The following is a 16,143-nucleotide window of genomic DNA, read 5'->3' on the forward strand; positions in this document are numbered from 1 at the left end:
ATCCAAAATACACTAAATATTGTGTTATTTTCATCAGTGCGTCACGCAATCTATCATGTCAAGAATCATGACCATTTTATGTACTGTAATCCGATTTGTCAACACCATTGTTATGAGGCGCAGCAGCTCTTGTGCAACGCTTACTTCAAATATCCTGCGCTTTGCAACGTACACCCGAGAAGCTAGCAACAATCCTTCATCTCTACCTACTAAAAGGTGAATACAAGGTCATAGAAGTGAGTGCTCTTTAAGGTGGGTATTGTTTCGGGCTAGGGGAAACTAGCGCTCTCTCTTTTGAAAACAGCGAAATGTGCATGTAAAAAACCTTTTTTACTTTTTTTAAAGTGATTCCTGATGCCTGATTTTAACATTTCGGCAATCCGCAATAAGACCAAGTCCAGATATTACGCGCGTGCTGAGCTAATGTTTTACTAGGAATTCTTTTATTACACTACGTCCTCTTACCGGATTCGTTGTGGTTTCTTTAACAAGGACCAACTATTCATGTATGACGGAAATCCAGAGGCATCGATTTTGGTTCAAGTTCTAACGAGGATCGAGTTGAGGATGGTTGGAATCACCGGGGTGTTACTGTACGGGGAAAGGATTATTAATATCGTCTTGATTTTAACGATTTAACAAAATATAGCATGATTTGATGTAAATTACCTGTAAGAGAACTAGACAACGATCCTGAACGAAAATGTCCGCAGATAGGACTCGACCAAAGGGTTTCTCTCTTCGTACGCCAGGAAATTTGAGTGTTCTTAAATGAACTTGCATGTTTCACCACCCAGGGAATTCCAAGTGAGATAAATACTAGAATACACCCCAGGGGTCCTAATCTGAATGACAGGGTGTGTCACGACAGGAAATTGAGGAACTTGTGCTGTAAGAATTCTGGTTAAATAACTTAAAACATTACCTAGTAGCACTCAGAGGTGAATATACAGTGTGCTAATGACAATGTTTTGGATTTCCAGTTTAAATAATCAAAAATAATACCTCTGCTGTTACTGGTACCTACTAGGATGAGATATTAAAATTGTTGAAATTACCTTTTTTTCAGAGGTCGAAGCTATATAGCATATTCAAATGATTTGAATAACAAGTAAAAGTGAGCTATAGTGTGCCGTCCTTCACCTAGAAAGAGATTGTTTACAGCTGCGGAGATGCTGAAAATTGAAAATTTTGTTAAAATCTCAAGACTTATGGCCACGACTTCACACACTGTTGAAATTTTTCAGGATACCTTCATCGATATGCCCACAGGCTTTTAATACTGAAATATATACTTTAACTCCTATAAAAATTATCTGTATATTCCGAGCGTTCCAAGCCCTCTGCCCCTTCCTTAAACAACTTCGAAACCAACCACAGGTTTTCTGATCATTTCCTGGATTGTAATCAGCATTAAAAAGGGAAAGGAGTACAGTTGGCGACATTGTTTCAAAATGTGTTCATTTTATCACCTTACTAATTATCCCAAGAATTTTATCGAGGATTGCAGTAGCATCCAGTGATACATGCAAGAGCGCCTCTGTAGTTGATATTTGGAAAACGTATTACCAACACTGTTTACTCGTCTCTTAGGATCCCCTCTGTAAGGTAGACAAGGGAGACTAGAAAGTCTAGTGGTCGTCATTTGAGACTCTCGAGGAAGAAGCGCACTGTAGCTTTGCAAACGTAGTCAGGATAATAAGCTTGCTAAACCTTCACGAGTAGAGCAGTTAACATTGCAGTTTTACTTTATGCTGTTATGTCGCAAGTGGGAGGCGAGCCTTAGAAATTACAGTTATCATGGACACGAAAAGCCTTCTTGCCATAGTTTTCATGGTGATCGCCATTGTTATTCTGCTTTCTCTCACAATCTACACTGTGGTCAAATCATGGATGCAAATAAGCAGAGAATACGAACAGAGGCAACGTTCCTCGATGGAAGATACGCATTCGTTTGGAAACACGGAATGCGACAATAACGAGCCTGCTGCCCCCAATGATACCTTTACACTAGGTGAAAAGAGCAGTGAATATGCACAGGTTACGTCAGACTACTGTCAGACTGCAGATTCGAATCAGAATGAACATGGGGGAATAAAAAGTGGCAAATCGGCAGTAAAAACAGTTCTTGTTCAAGTTGAGACAAGCAATGACACCAGCTTTTAAAGGACGTTCTGAGTTACATTTTGATGTGGAACTTGCTTGGTTTTCTAGAGAATCAGTCAACAGATAATTTTTCTGCAGAATTATCCAGAGAAGAATGAAGAGAAACAGACATTAACCGACCTCCAGGGAATCAAATTCGACAATCAGAAAGCACTTTTATAATAAGGAAGAACATTAAATCTTTGTTGAGAGTGTAAATTTCGGGGAATGTCGTGGAATTACTCCGCCTCAGAGACTTTGATGAAATTACAACAGCTGTTCATGCTCAGGTTTTTTTTTACTTATTCCTCGGCTGGAAAATCTCTCCCATAATTGACTTATGGAAGAAAAGTAGCCTTTTCCAGGCGTTCAGTTAGTCAAACGGAGCGAAATAGTAAACAGCTCGGCAGTAGCGGCGTAATGAAAAAGCGCGGGAGGCTTGGGTCGGTTTGACAGGTAATTTAGTGTTAACAACTGGGTTGAAAACGTAAATTAGCCACCGTAAAGGGTAAAAAAGCTGACGTTTCGAGCGTTAGCCCTTCGTCAGAGCGATGGGTCTGGTTTGAGCCGGGTAAAGAATCTTACCCAGACCTCCCTCGCCTTTTCACTTCTCCTCTTCTATTGCGTCAATTACTATCAAGCTTCGTTTACCGTACTGAACGTCGTCGTCTGGAAGAGGCTATTAGGAAAGCGATCTACGGAAGTACACCCATCTCTCGCTTAAATATTCTGCAGATTGTCTCCATTTTCGTTGTGACGCTAATTTTAATGTTTTCATTAAACATAAAGGAAGAAAAAGATAGACGAGATTATTTGCTGTAAATTATAGTAGCCTGGGTTAATCATACAATTTAAGATTTTTCAAAAGGTTAAATTTACTCCGAATCCTTTAGTAATATATAAACGAATTTTTTTTCAACGATTAAGATGCGATAGAAAGAGTATATTTATTGTGTTTGTATAAAGTCAACCAAATAAAACGCGCGAATTAAATGATTTTCTTGTCCAAAATTACGCCAATGGAAGGTAACAAAATATTGCTAATCTACTCTCAAGTGTTAGGAGCAGCTTTTTAGATAGCGGATGTTCGAACTTGATAACAGTGATTTCAGGATTGTTCTACACTTAAGGAGGTACAGTTTCCGCCTACGGCGAGATGACACTGTACAGTTCTATCCACGAACACTTTTGACCCCTATGAGTGATACGCAACTAATTCTCCTAACAGTATCACCCATGAAAAAAACATGAAAGTCAAGAGAATAAAGGGTTTGATCGCTAACTCAAGAAACTCTTGATTGTTAGATAAATTCTTGTCGCACGTAACATACCAAATATAAGAGAACAGTATGGAGAATGTGAAACTGATGTTTGTATTCAAAGGGTTTAAAAAAGGAAGCAGAACAATGCAAATAATATCGTCACCTCGAGACACTGAAAATAAAATTGGGATTATTTTTTGCGAAAAGATCTACGCGTTTGGTTCAGAAGCAAACTTGTATGCGCGAGGAAAAGTATACAGGCAAGGGAGTTTCCCGATCAAAGGAGAAAAAGACTGTGTTGTTGACTAATTTCAGCATGCCCTTGGTGTGCACTTCGAAAAAAAGATGTCATTTACGTTCATCGCTGACTACCGATTACAAATCTTCAGAATGTATTGCAGCAGCGTGAAAACGGCGTCAGGTGGCATTTTGGCCGAAAAGTAAAACCTTTTTCCGCTTGAAGACGCCGACGGAGTAAGAAAACACGATGACGCCGTCCTTCACGCAACACATGATATGCACCAAATAATCAGATATGTCCTAGGACAATTTGAGGTTTGTCAGTTCATCTTATATGGCCGATTGGTTCCAAATAAGCCCTGTTCACTTTAGTTCGACTTAACCAGCGACGAGTTTGCATTTGATTGGTTGAATGTGGGAGAGCGTGAGTTTCTAAACCAATCACGAATGGAACAACCATGGCAATCACGAATTACTTCCCCCAACACAATCGCATTCAATTAACTTGACCGTGATCGTTATCTTTCTGACTAAGGAAAATTCGCCTGAAAAAGAGCTTCTTTCAGTTGATTAAGAATAAGTTGCACCTGACTCTTGAACGTCTATCAAACACACATCAATAGGGATATCATTGACAGTCCTTTCTCTGTTTCTTGAATCTCTTTATTGTTAAGCTGTTTGTTTGTTGTTGAGAACTTTAAACATAGTTTTATACAGTTTTAAGTGTTCTTTGTAAAAGCATTATCTCGCTAATAAAAGTCAGTGTGCCGTTGTTTGCGCGCGGACTATTTGCACAGATGGTAAAGTCTGCATTGTCGTGAGAAATTAGTGTTCTTTCAAATTATTTTTTGGCCTTTTTCTTCCTTCTGTCCGGCCCGGAAAAGAGTTCTGATAAAATTGGATTGCGTTTTTTCTATAAGCTAGGTATGCCTATTTTATTTTTGTTTCTATCATACTTTTAAAGTGGACTTGTGTTTGACGGTCACGGCGAGAAAAGCTTGTTATGGGGGGAAGGTTTTTTTGGGTGATGCACCACCATTTTTCGATAAAAAGTCTACCTTTCCTTGTCGTCATGCAAGAGGAGTGTAGAATGTTTCATGGCATGGCACTCTATTCCTCCTAATTTCGCCTGGCTATCTTGCGTTTGAAAGCATTTGGTAAAAAATCGAAAATTGAAATGCTAGACGAAAATGAAATCATATGTTAGAATTTTTCCTTTTTAATTTGTCCCATTATTGGTCCGGCGGTTTAAAACTAATTTTAAATAGCTGCTTGTAAACGGCAGCCAACGAAGAAGAAAAAAGCTATCATTATTTCGTTCCGAAAATCACCACAGTCAATATTTAAAGTATATACAAGTAATTTAAACTTCTAGGACCGAGCAACAACCAGCAGCAAGATAGGATTATTTAAATATTCCATGAAGAACAATGATGCTTTGATTAAAGGCGATCCAATTCTCCAGAAACTCAAACTGAAAGGTTATTGCTGATGGGGCGACAACCATGGTAAATTAAATTTGACTAAATTAAGAGCGTGTGTATGCCGCATGTGGAAGTGATCAGCAGTCGAACGAGGGATGTTTCAACATTAAAATTTCAAAAAAAGATAGAAGTTAAAGTGATTTAGGAAAGTTCTCTCGAGAATGGACTGTACTGCAAAATACTGCGGCTTACGCGCAATATTGCGAAACATTTGTCACGATCACGTTAACAAGCCGAAAAGTGGATAAAGGACGTATTTATCATTACATACGTCAAAGTCAAACACAATCGAGGTATCATCCTAGAAAATTGTTTTTAATTTGTCATTGTAGTCCGTGTAAAAAGCCTCTTGATAGTTTGTTAACGCGAAAAAAAAAGTTCGAGAACATTTTCCAAATTTGGAGAGAAAAAGTCATTCAGTTTCGTTAGACATGCAGTGCTTTCTTGGCTGCCCTTGGCATTCCCCGCACTCTTTTTAAAAATATTTATTTTAATTTTCAGCTATATGACACGCACGGAGGCAAACCTTTAAATAAATAGTGATTATAAGCAAAGCCAAACGGCGAAACAAAACTCCGATTTTACTTACTTTTCCCATAACCCTTAACAAAAACCCTGAAGATAAATGGCAAGTAATATCTCTTGTTCATAGCCAGTGTGTATATGTTCATTTAAGCGCATAAACGGCTTAAAGCAAACGGCACGAAGTTGGATTTTTGCTGTTTGCTGCAAACGTCATGCATATAACCTTTTTTTTTTTATATTTTTGTCCGTGTGCCCTTTGGAGAGTGAACGAGTACATTATATGTGATTGACATACAGCGCAAGGTATTTTGCATTCACGACTCAAATTGTTATTTACCAGTACATTTAACGAGGGATTGAGGAGCACGTCATTATTACACGCTACCATTGACACTTTTTAATTGGTAATTTAAATTTTTACCAACAAATTGTGAAATGAATTCCCATTTTCAGAGAATTTTTCATTGTTGTATTTTTTGTCATGTTTTTTTTTTTCCTGGAAGAGCATGGCACCTTTGATAAGCGATTTGTGCACTGACAGAAACGGGGAAATTAAACATTCTTGGTGGATAAGAAATCAAACCCCAGCAACAAGCCAGAATTGTATTATTCAGAATGATATATGTAGCCTCTCTAAATCAAGTTAACCGCATTGGCCAAAATTACATTCGCCTTAAACAAACAGATTAGCTGTCATAAGCAATCTCCTCTGCATGAGATTTAACAGGCTGTTTTTCCAAGCCTCCATTTTGCCTCCTTCTTGTTCCTTACTCATGCGAGCTCGACATCTGTAGAGGAAACAAACGAAATTGATCATCATCTCTCTGTTATATACGTTGGCTTGACAGGCAGATATCAGTATTTACGCTCCGTTGCTAATGGAAGGGTACAGCATTTTCGCTCTGGTTCTACTCTGTGCTGCTCAGACGTTCTGTAGCCCTGTCGACTATCAGAGTTCATGTAAGTTCATTTTGATATTTCAAAATTTTTAAAATGATTGTTGAGCACAAATACCCATAACGGTGAAGGAAAGCTTTGCAAACGCGATTTTGGCATGGTTTACTGTGCAAAAAGAGGGAATCCCTTGATTGATTTCCAAATCTCATGAAAAGTATCCTCGGCTCAAAATCGGCACGCTGAGAAGTACCTACAAACAGCCTTTCGAGAAAAAGTTGTTTCAGCTTTCATTCAAATTTTCCGGAGCAAAAGGAGAATTGATTTGTTTAATTTTACCGAGAAACCTTTCCTCTGTTGCCCTGGATTTCCGTTTGTTTCCCCTATGCTAGATCATCTATAAAATATAATTTCAGAATTTTCTCTTATATGTGTCAGATTTAGATTTGTTTACAATTAGTACCACTAAGAGTATCAATGATGATTTTGAGAAGCTGGAATAGTTCTTTACAAGATTTGTAAGATTTGGGCAATTTTCTTTGTCAAACAAACCGGAGAAAAAAAGATTTATGATAGAGCATAAACGAATTCAAGGCGTTTGTAGATAAATCTCATCTTTCATATTTATTTCCAAAGAGCAAACATGATAAAGAGGTGTTTCTCTCTTAGGCAAGAGCCTAATTGCTAGTTACCCTGGGAAACAGTTTAATCACCAAAACCTAGTTTTTACAGATTTGTTAGTTAAAAAATCTAAAAACTTCTCAACCCACTTTTTTAGCATATCAAAGAAGTCTGGTTCATGACGATAAAGATCAACTTTCTGGTGACGACACGATTTTGGATCACATCGTCAAAGTTAATAAAGGTACCCCTCCTAAAATAAACTCGTAAAATGTTATACGTGCTTTAAATATTCTTCCTTTTCTACTTCTACGTAAACGGAAGATTTCTAATTCTCACATGGTAAACAACTCTTTTCTGGCTGACAATTCAGTGTAAATAGAGTATAAAAAATTATGCGAAGATCAACTTGAGGGCAGAAAAACACGTATTTTTATTTCAGGATGTCACTTAACTGTCGTCTTGTTAATACCTCGTGGACGTTTTGCAATATTTATATTTTTTCGCCTTGTTTTTAAAGTTTAATTGCCTTTCTCTCGCTGAGATTAGTTCCTTCACAAAAAAAATCAACATTTCATTTCTATCCCGTGTACCATGGCCTTCTTTATGAATTTGCAACTGCTTAACTTAGGCTACCTTTTTGGACCCCTTGGGCATAATTTCTCCTTACAATATCAAAAAAGTACCTGACAGACAACTGAGGAGAATAAAGAAAAATATCAATTAGATTATCAGTTGACTCAATACCAAATTCTCCAAACTAACAACATAACAATTGTACGTCAGACAGTAAGGAGAATTGCTAATGAGATCTTGGGAGTAAAAGGGCTAACTACTTTGTGAATTTTCAGTCCCCTTTGACTCAATCGTAACTGAAGTTAATTAGTAAAATTATCAATTGTATCACCTTGTTGATATTAATATTGTTGGTTGTGTTGCCCAGATGATGACGTAAACATGTACGAGGCAGATATCGAGTTATCACCTGATGACAATGTCGATCTGAGTGATGATGGTGATGTGGACGGATCGGGGATAGGTCTGAGGGAGAAGCGCAATGCTGCACGTGACCGAAAAAAGCTCTGGGTTACTCGTGTTATCCCTTATGAGTACGACAGTGGTCTTCCTGGTGAGAGCTAGCAAATTATAACAAAGCTAACAAAAACTATTGATAGACAGAATTGAAACTGAGAAAATAATTAAATACACCTCATTAGAGCTAAATGGAATTTAATGTTAAATCCATCGAATGATGATCTTATATTAGCTACAGAAAGCCACTGAAAACATAGGTAAACATTCAAATTGTTGGTTAGTGTTTCAATTCCTTGTTTTCCAAAAGATTCCGGTGCCAAGATCAAAAACAAAATAAGTTGACTTCGCGGTTCCTTTATGCATTTACCACATTAGACTATTCTTGACCAGGCACTGAGTATTATATATGCTGACTCTGACCAACTTCCAAATAATTCAGTTTACTTCCCACCAATCCCTTCAACATGGTAGGATACAAATTGGATGCTAAATCGGAGGGGATCAGTTTTCAAGTGGGTGTTGAAATTAACCTGTGTTTTCCCTTCGTGGTCTTCTCTACTTCGCTGCGTATTAATTGGTAAGGAGACCTTGCACCACCCTTTTCCACTGATGAAATACAACACTAAAGCCAATAGCGAATTTTGATCTCCTGCATTTAAACGATTTCAAGGATATCAGAGGAAAGTTAACTTTTCTGGCAGCGTATAGGAAGATACAGTTCTGGTTATCAGCTTATTTCTTGAGTAAATAGTCTAAATAGTGATTGTCTTTATTTTTTCCGAAACTTTAGACAGCTTCAAGCCAACAATTCAGGAAGCCATAGCCGAATTTGAGACCAGGACGTGTCTGAAATTTGTGCAGAGAAGTAGCGAGACCTTGTTTATCAAAATTGTCCATGAGCCAGGGTGAGCAAAAGTCTTTTCAAAATCGAATTCTCCTCAAATTCTCATCGAAGTTCACGTCACGTAAGCGCTGTACATTATCTCATATTACTCCTGTTCTCCTCGGCCACAGCTATTTCTCTTAAAACTCGCACCACTCTCTCTCATTCACTCCCAGATGCAAACCTAAAAGCAGTCATTGCTTAGTCGATCACATTTTCCCGCGCTTTAGGCTGATTGGCTCTTAAAAGTAATTTCCTTTCTTCTGATTGGCTGTTGTGATAACTTTGGTTTTGGTTTTGGCTTTTACGACACGAAAAGACCAAAACCAAAGTTATCAGCGTATTTGTCGCTTTGAGTTCTCAAAAATTCCTCGTAATATCTAACTTTGTTCCAAATGGCCCTGATTTCTTAGTTTTTGTTTCACGAAAATCTATAGAAACGCATATTGATTGTTTTTGTCAGGTGCTGGTCATCAGTTGGTCGTCAATATTGGGGGTCAGGAACAGGACAAAAGCTGTCTCTTGGTTCCGGGTGTAATCACAAAGGGACCATCATGCATGAATTGATGCATGCTGTTGGTTTCTGGCACGAGCAGTCGCGACCAGACAGAAATCTTTACGTGGAGGTACTTTGGGAGAACATAGCGGCTGGTAACTATCATTGATTATCCCGTTATTTAGTTTGTTTTTCTTGGATGATGGGGAACGAAGAATTTCTTTTTCAGTGTCTTGTTTCAATGCAGATGACAACATTACAGAAATTGCATCTTGATGGCAGCTATGTAGAAGAGGTTCTTGAATTTTGAATCCACTAACTGTCCCACTTCATTCACGTGGCTTTATGGTTAGCGCCCTGGATTCTGTATCAACAGATCTGGGTCCGTGTCTTGGCCGGGCAACACACTTCATACGTACTGTCCCTCACTTTGTACAGAAAACAAAAGAACGGGTAACGGCCTCTGTAGTTAAGAAGAGTTAAAGTAATGCTACCCAGGGTAGGGAAGGTAACTTTATGATTAATTAACATTCTTTCCAGGAGAGTAACTATACTCTTATTCACTTTCTCCTGTCTTTAAGATGAGGATCACAACTTTAACAAGTACAGCCATCGCGATATCGACCGACTTAAGGTCCCGTATGATTTTGACTCCATCATGCACTACGGGCGTAAAAGCTTCTCCAAAAATGGCAAAGAAACCATCCGATCCATCCTGGATCCTAGTAGGACTTTGGGACAGAGGAATGGATTTACTGACCTTGATGTTCATGAAATAAATGCACTCTATGATTGTGCAAGTGAGAGGAGAATTGTTTTTCTTAGTATGTAAATAGCTAGGCCATTATTGAGATAGACGTGTACTAAACGAAACTTCTTGGTGGCTCTTTCTGATTCCAAACCATATACCAAAATCTATTCAAGTGGAATTTATTTCTTAACAAATATTTCAAGTCTATTTTAAACTCTAAGTATACATTTATCCCGGCCCTAAGCGCCCGGGACTCTCTTATCAAGAGAAAACGAAACAGAGATGTTTGTCTCGCGACCGTTCACTGCCTTAATGAGTTCTGAGTTGTCTTTCATGTCAGCTTCGAATTAAGGTACATCACGAATAGGAGATTGTGTACCAGAGAGACACAAGCAACATCAATACGAAAAAAAAAACTTTTAACAACCCAAAATTTTACGTTTAGGTTCTAGAGGAGAAACGTGAAAATTATTTGTCTTTTTTTTTCTCATTTCTACGTCTTTTGTTCATTAGCAAGTGGCAGTTGGAGTACCTGGTCAGAATTCGGTCCATGCAGCACCTTCTGTTATAAAGACCGTCAACGTTTCTGCACCTCTGGTGACGTGGATAAGGACTGCCCAGGAGCGGACCAGTACGGAGTTCAACAAGAACGAGTCAAGTGCAATGACAAGGAGTGTCACGGTTTGTTACAATCAAACTGCTGCCCAATTTTATGGCCCCAATATCCTATGTAATCATCTAATCATCCGAAAAGTAGGTGATACACCTATTTAAATGGGTAAAAGGAGAAATTATGGTGCAATCGTAATCAATCACCCTGTTCCTATGTTGCCTTTCAGCAGCCACATGAACCAACCAGTGTCCAATTCTCTGTGTCGTTTGGTGTTATTTTTCCGCCACGAAAGGTGGAAACCAATACACAATGCTTTAACTCGACAGCTGTAGTTTTTGCCACTCATTGGACTGTTCGACTTCCAGTAGGAAGCATGGGCGAGGATGGGAAAATTCTTTAGCAAGGGGCCTCCATCAGCATCTTGCTATTTTGTTTTCTTTGGTTGTCAATAATTACATTTTTTTAAAAATCCATTCATAATTACATTTTTTTAAAAATCCATTCATAATTACATTTTTTTAAAAATCCATTCATAAAATTCCTTCCAATTGCACAGCACCCATCGACGGTCACTGGGGCCGCTGGTCATCATGGGGTTTGTGCAATGCTGAATGTGGGTTTGGAACACAAACCAGAACAAGATCCTGTGACGATCCACCTCCACGATATGGAGGCAAACAATGCACTGGTATCTCGAAAGGTTCCCAAGACTGCAAACTGAAGTCATGTGGAATCGGTAAGTAGATATCGGTAAGACTGAGTGACTCTGGCTTGTAGACACACAAAGCTTTTTGCTTGTATGGAAAGCCGACAATGAGCCTTCCTACCCAGGGCTACACGCGTTAGGTCGTAACTTTGACCTTGACTAAGGAATCCAAGGCTACCCTTGAGGCTACCCCAGAAGCCAATCCAAAGGCTACCGTAGTAGTGTCCTCTGTCTAACAATAGGAAAAATTTAATCCCTTTTTGTAAGTTAACCTAAAACTTCTGCATTGTTAGCTAGACTTGTTTGGTATTTTTCTGGCATAACAAAATCATGTCATTATTAAAGTGTATCGCTATCCTACTAGGCCTAAGTAACTTTATAATAGGGCATCGCACTCTCTATCGGTTCATGCATATGTAGAGCCTTTTCTGCACAAAACTTTTTCATATGGGCCCCACTTTTATCATTCTTCAGGGCCTTATGATTGTGAATTTGACTTTGATGGGATGTGCCATTGGAAGACAGATGACAGTAATCCCTCACGTTTCACCTGGGAGCGAAACTCAGGCACCACACCTTCGTCTAGTACTGGACCATCCGGAGATCATACATCCGGACCAGGTAAAAAAGAAGATTTATCACAAATTTATATTCATTCGTCCTTCATGAAGGTTTACATCACCGAATCGCCAGAGGGACAATTCAGCACATTTAGCTTCAACAAGAAAGCATTGTAGATACTGTTCTTACATCTGAGGGTGTAGAGTTTTCAACGTCTATGTAAGGTATCTGTGTAAGGTGAACAAAAGGTTGCAGTCTAAACGATAGTAGAGTTAGAAATAACTCAAGGATTGTAGAAACTTTAGTTGGTGTCACGACTTCTTAAAAATACCGATATTGCAATTATCATTTGTTCCCCACGAACTGCTCGGACCTTTTCCTTACCTTTTCCATCTGGTGCCACACGAGCTAAGAACCAAACAATGCCAGCTTGCGGTAATGAATCTATCGCTGCCACCTATAACCTAAGCTCTTTCTTTCTAGGCTACTACCTATATGCCGAAACCAGTGGTATTCTTAAAGGAGACCAGGCACAGCTTGTCAGCCGAACCTTCCCTGTAACTAACGGTCGTTGCATGACGTTTTGGTATCACATGTATGGCTCAGGGATGGGAGATTTGAATGTGTATGTCAATATCAACGGTACCAAACATAAGGTCTGGACCATGTCTGGTGACCAAGGAGACGAATGGAAAATGGCCAGAGTTACTCTTGTTAGCAAGGGGCACCAATACCAAGTAAACACAACTTATAAGTCTTTTTTTAAGTCTTTTTTACACCCAGCTTAATCCTCAACTTAAAGTCCTTTCGGAAATATTTGCACGAGTTCAATTGTCCTCTACCCGACGCAATTGTCTTTATCTAGGACTAACCCTTTTTATGACCAAATTCTGATCTGCTCTCAAAAAAGCATCCTTCAATCTGATTAGGACCTCGTTGGTGCATGAAACCAAGCGTCTTCCAATGACACAAACAGCTTGGAATGTTTTTTTTTTGGGGGGGGGTGGGGGTGAAATGTATTTCCTAAATCAGTATCTTTCCTGAAAGTCACCTCAATGCAGATCTGCCCATACACGATCACACTTTGTGTTCGTATTTTTTACCCTCTCCCCACGCGAACCAAGACATTGCTACTGGACGATATAGAATGGTGTGGGACGATCAAAGCGATGTGAACTGCTTCTTAAACCGTGTTTCTCCACCTTAACTGATGAAGTGACTTATTGACATTTTTTCTCTGCAGGTGATATTCGAGGCAGTTCGTGGATCAAGTTTCCGAAGTGACATTGCACTGGATGATATAAGCTTTAAGGATTATCCTTGCCGTAAGTCACTTCTTTTCAAAAACATGACGCACAGTCTATCATGATGTCTCGCGCAATCTCTCTAACGGGACGGAAAAGGCTGGGGGGGGAAGGGGGGAGGAGAGAAAGCCCAGAAAGTGTGAGAAAGGAAAACAAGCGTCAGCTCGGAAAAGGTATTAACCGTGTACACCCTAACATCAGAATGCATATTCTCCATACTGTTACCAGAAATTTCCTATGGTGCTGACAAGGAGAATTTGTCTAACAATCAAGGGCCTCTTTAATCATTGTGATCATTACCTCTATTCTCGCGTGATTCAAGGTGTTATTGTTGGGAGAAATTTGATGCTAGTCACTCTAAGGGGTTAAAAGGTTAAAGCAAGACGCTCTACTTCCACATTTAAATAGTTTTGAGGTACGTTAGCTCATCAGCTATTATAACTATAATCAAAACCTACCCAAGTAGCGAACAACTGACAGTACGATCCCACGTGGTTCTGAATGTGGAGGACTTTAAGCATAAGCGTGGATTTCTTTTTATCCTATAGTGGAAGCCGTCGGTTGTTACTTGGACAGCGTCTCTGCGCGTGCGTTTCCCGATTTAGTTAAGAACTTTCGAGGACATATAGACTGGTACCACATAGAAAACACCATCGGCGACTGCGCCAAAGAAGTGCAAAAGCTAAACCTCGCGGTAAGTCCACGTAAAACCATAAAGGATGCCCATTCGTATGCATTAGGAAAATCTGAGCGTATTTCGTATCAACAGCGGATAAGTTGTTCACAAAATCTTCATGGTTTTCAGCAGCGCTGTAGTAGTTTTAGGCGATCGCCAACCCTTCGTAACCCCTCATAAATGGAGAGTAAAGTTAGTTGATTAATCATTTCATGGGTGAATATTCTCAGACTCAGCAGAGGAGCTTCCTTGCTACCGATACGTACATTCTGTATTTCAAACTATGAACTCTGGGTTTTAACCCATTCACCCCCATGATCTGAAAACCAATTCTCTTCACTCTCTGTCGTACACTTTTTTAACATTTTCGCGATGAGAATTTGGTGTTCATTCGATATTTTGGACCCTCCTAGGAGTGAAAGGGTTAAATCCACCTCTCTAAACCACTAAGATCTGAGGTAGCCTCCATCGTCGCCGTTACTCCCTCTTTCCAACGGAAGGGAATGGGAAAGAAAGCGTGACAGAATTTAGGGCGTGCTGCGTGAGCATCCATCAAAATAATATTCAGAATAATATACTTAACCAAGCCTGAATGGAGCTCAAGATGGTTAACTTTCTTGTCCTTCACTTTACTGAAACTCCTCACTGGCTGTTGAAGAGTTGACTTACAACTTTGTGACTGGTCATAATTTAAATAGGGGTGGGAAGAGGAAGAAGAAGAAGTAGGGGGGGCTTTGTTTTTTTTTATAAATGTTACAAATACGGAGTTTTTCATCTTCTGTCCCATCCTTTACTTTGCTCTCCTTAAGAGTGATTAAGAACGACTCTAATAAACTGTGTATAAAATGCATCAATCAATTCGAAGCTTTACCATCCCACAGGCAGCCCCCTGGAAACTTGAACTTTTGAAGATTGGCTTGTTCAAGTTCCTCCCCCCCCCCCCCCCCCCCCACCAACCTTGAGCAAAAATTGCCTCCTAACGGCTCACCCAATATTGTACAATTCTCTCTGTCGTCAACGAATGTTGTAGAAGTCTCGTTTTCGTTTCTGGTGCCGCTGTTAGGTTTTTTTCTTTAAGTATCATTCTACAATGTCAGGAGCTCCTGACAATATGAAAATTGTCTTTCTAATCCATTCACTCACCACAGCAGACTCTTTACCTTTAAACTCCTACATTAAAGCATGAGTATTAAGCTGAAAAGACTTTACACTTCCAGTTCAAATGCCTCACCCCACCCTGGCAAGGTTCAAATGCCCATGAGTTGTCTGGGGTTGAAGCTGTGAATCAATGGGTGCATAACGCGATTCAATTATCTTTAAATAACTGTTATTGTGTTAGGTTTTTGGTCTTCAGTACTATGGAGAATGCTGGAGTGGCAGCCCAGAGAAGATACAGTATGACAAATATGGAATTGCCCCATCTGAGGGCTGCTGGGAGGGGGTTGGAAAGCATTGGACAAACTTTGTTTATAAGATAGTTTAGTAGAAGGTAAGAATGTTTTGATTCTTCTGAAATAGCAAACATTAACAGAAAGCTTGTGTTTATTCTAGATAGCAACATGACAGTGGAATTTAAAATCCCAAGCAGCAAATTTTCGTGAGATTGCCTCACCCTTCAGGCAGTGAAGCAACAGGAATATAAAGCCTCAAGAGAAATAAAACAGACCCAACTGGTCTGCAATACACCCCATCTACATGTGTGCTGTGCACTTGTTGAGAAGTAGTTTTGAAGTGTTTGGTAAAAGAGAAAATCTAATTTTAATCTTTTTAATTTGCAGCCTGGAAGGACATGGCTTATCAAACAAAGATCATTAAAGGAAACAAACCTGTTTAAAACAATAATAATTAAATCTAGTACTGGAAACTTAAAAAAAATCTCAATAAAGGAAGTTGAAATCATAAACATGGTCTTTGCTATGGATTGCTCCTTTTCCAAAATTCAATCTG

The 16,143-nt window shown here is 39.2% G+C and overlaps 1 protein-coding gene across 1 annotated transcript; it reads left to right on the forward strand.

The window, feature by feature from the left end:
* Nucleotides 1-6,128: 6,128 nt before the first annotated feature.
* LOC113685877 (meprin A subunit beta) lies at nt 6,129-16,099 on the forward strand. The gene is made up of 14 exons (XM_027203453.2): nt 6,129-6,616; nt 7,329-7,415; nt 8,115-8,300; nt 8,997-9,111; nt 9,553-9,740; nt 10,167-10,385; nt 10,850-11,017; nt 11,506-11,685; nt 12,130-12,276; nt 12,700-12,953; nt 13,460-13,541; nt 14,069-14,214; nt 15,536-15,685; nt 15,975-16,099. The coding sequence occupies exons 1-13, from the start codon at nt 6,535-6,537 to the stop codon at nt 15,677-15,679; spliced, it is 1,998 nt and encodes a 665-aa protein (XP_027059254.2). The 5' UTR covers nt 6,129-6,534; the 3' UTR covers nt 15,680-15,685; nt 15,975-16,099.
* Nucleotides 16,100-16,143: the final 44 nt, after the last annotated feature.

The sequence above is a fragment of the Pocillopora damicornis genome, chromosome 12 (assembly GCF_964200805.1).
Source record: "Pocillopora damicornis chromosome 12, jaPocDami1.2, whole genome shotgun sequence".
Classification (NCBI taxonomy): domain Eukaryota; kingdom Metazoa; phylum Cnidaria; class Anthozoa; order Scleractinia; family Pocilloporidae; genus Pocillopora; species Pocillopora damicornis.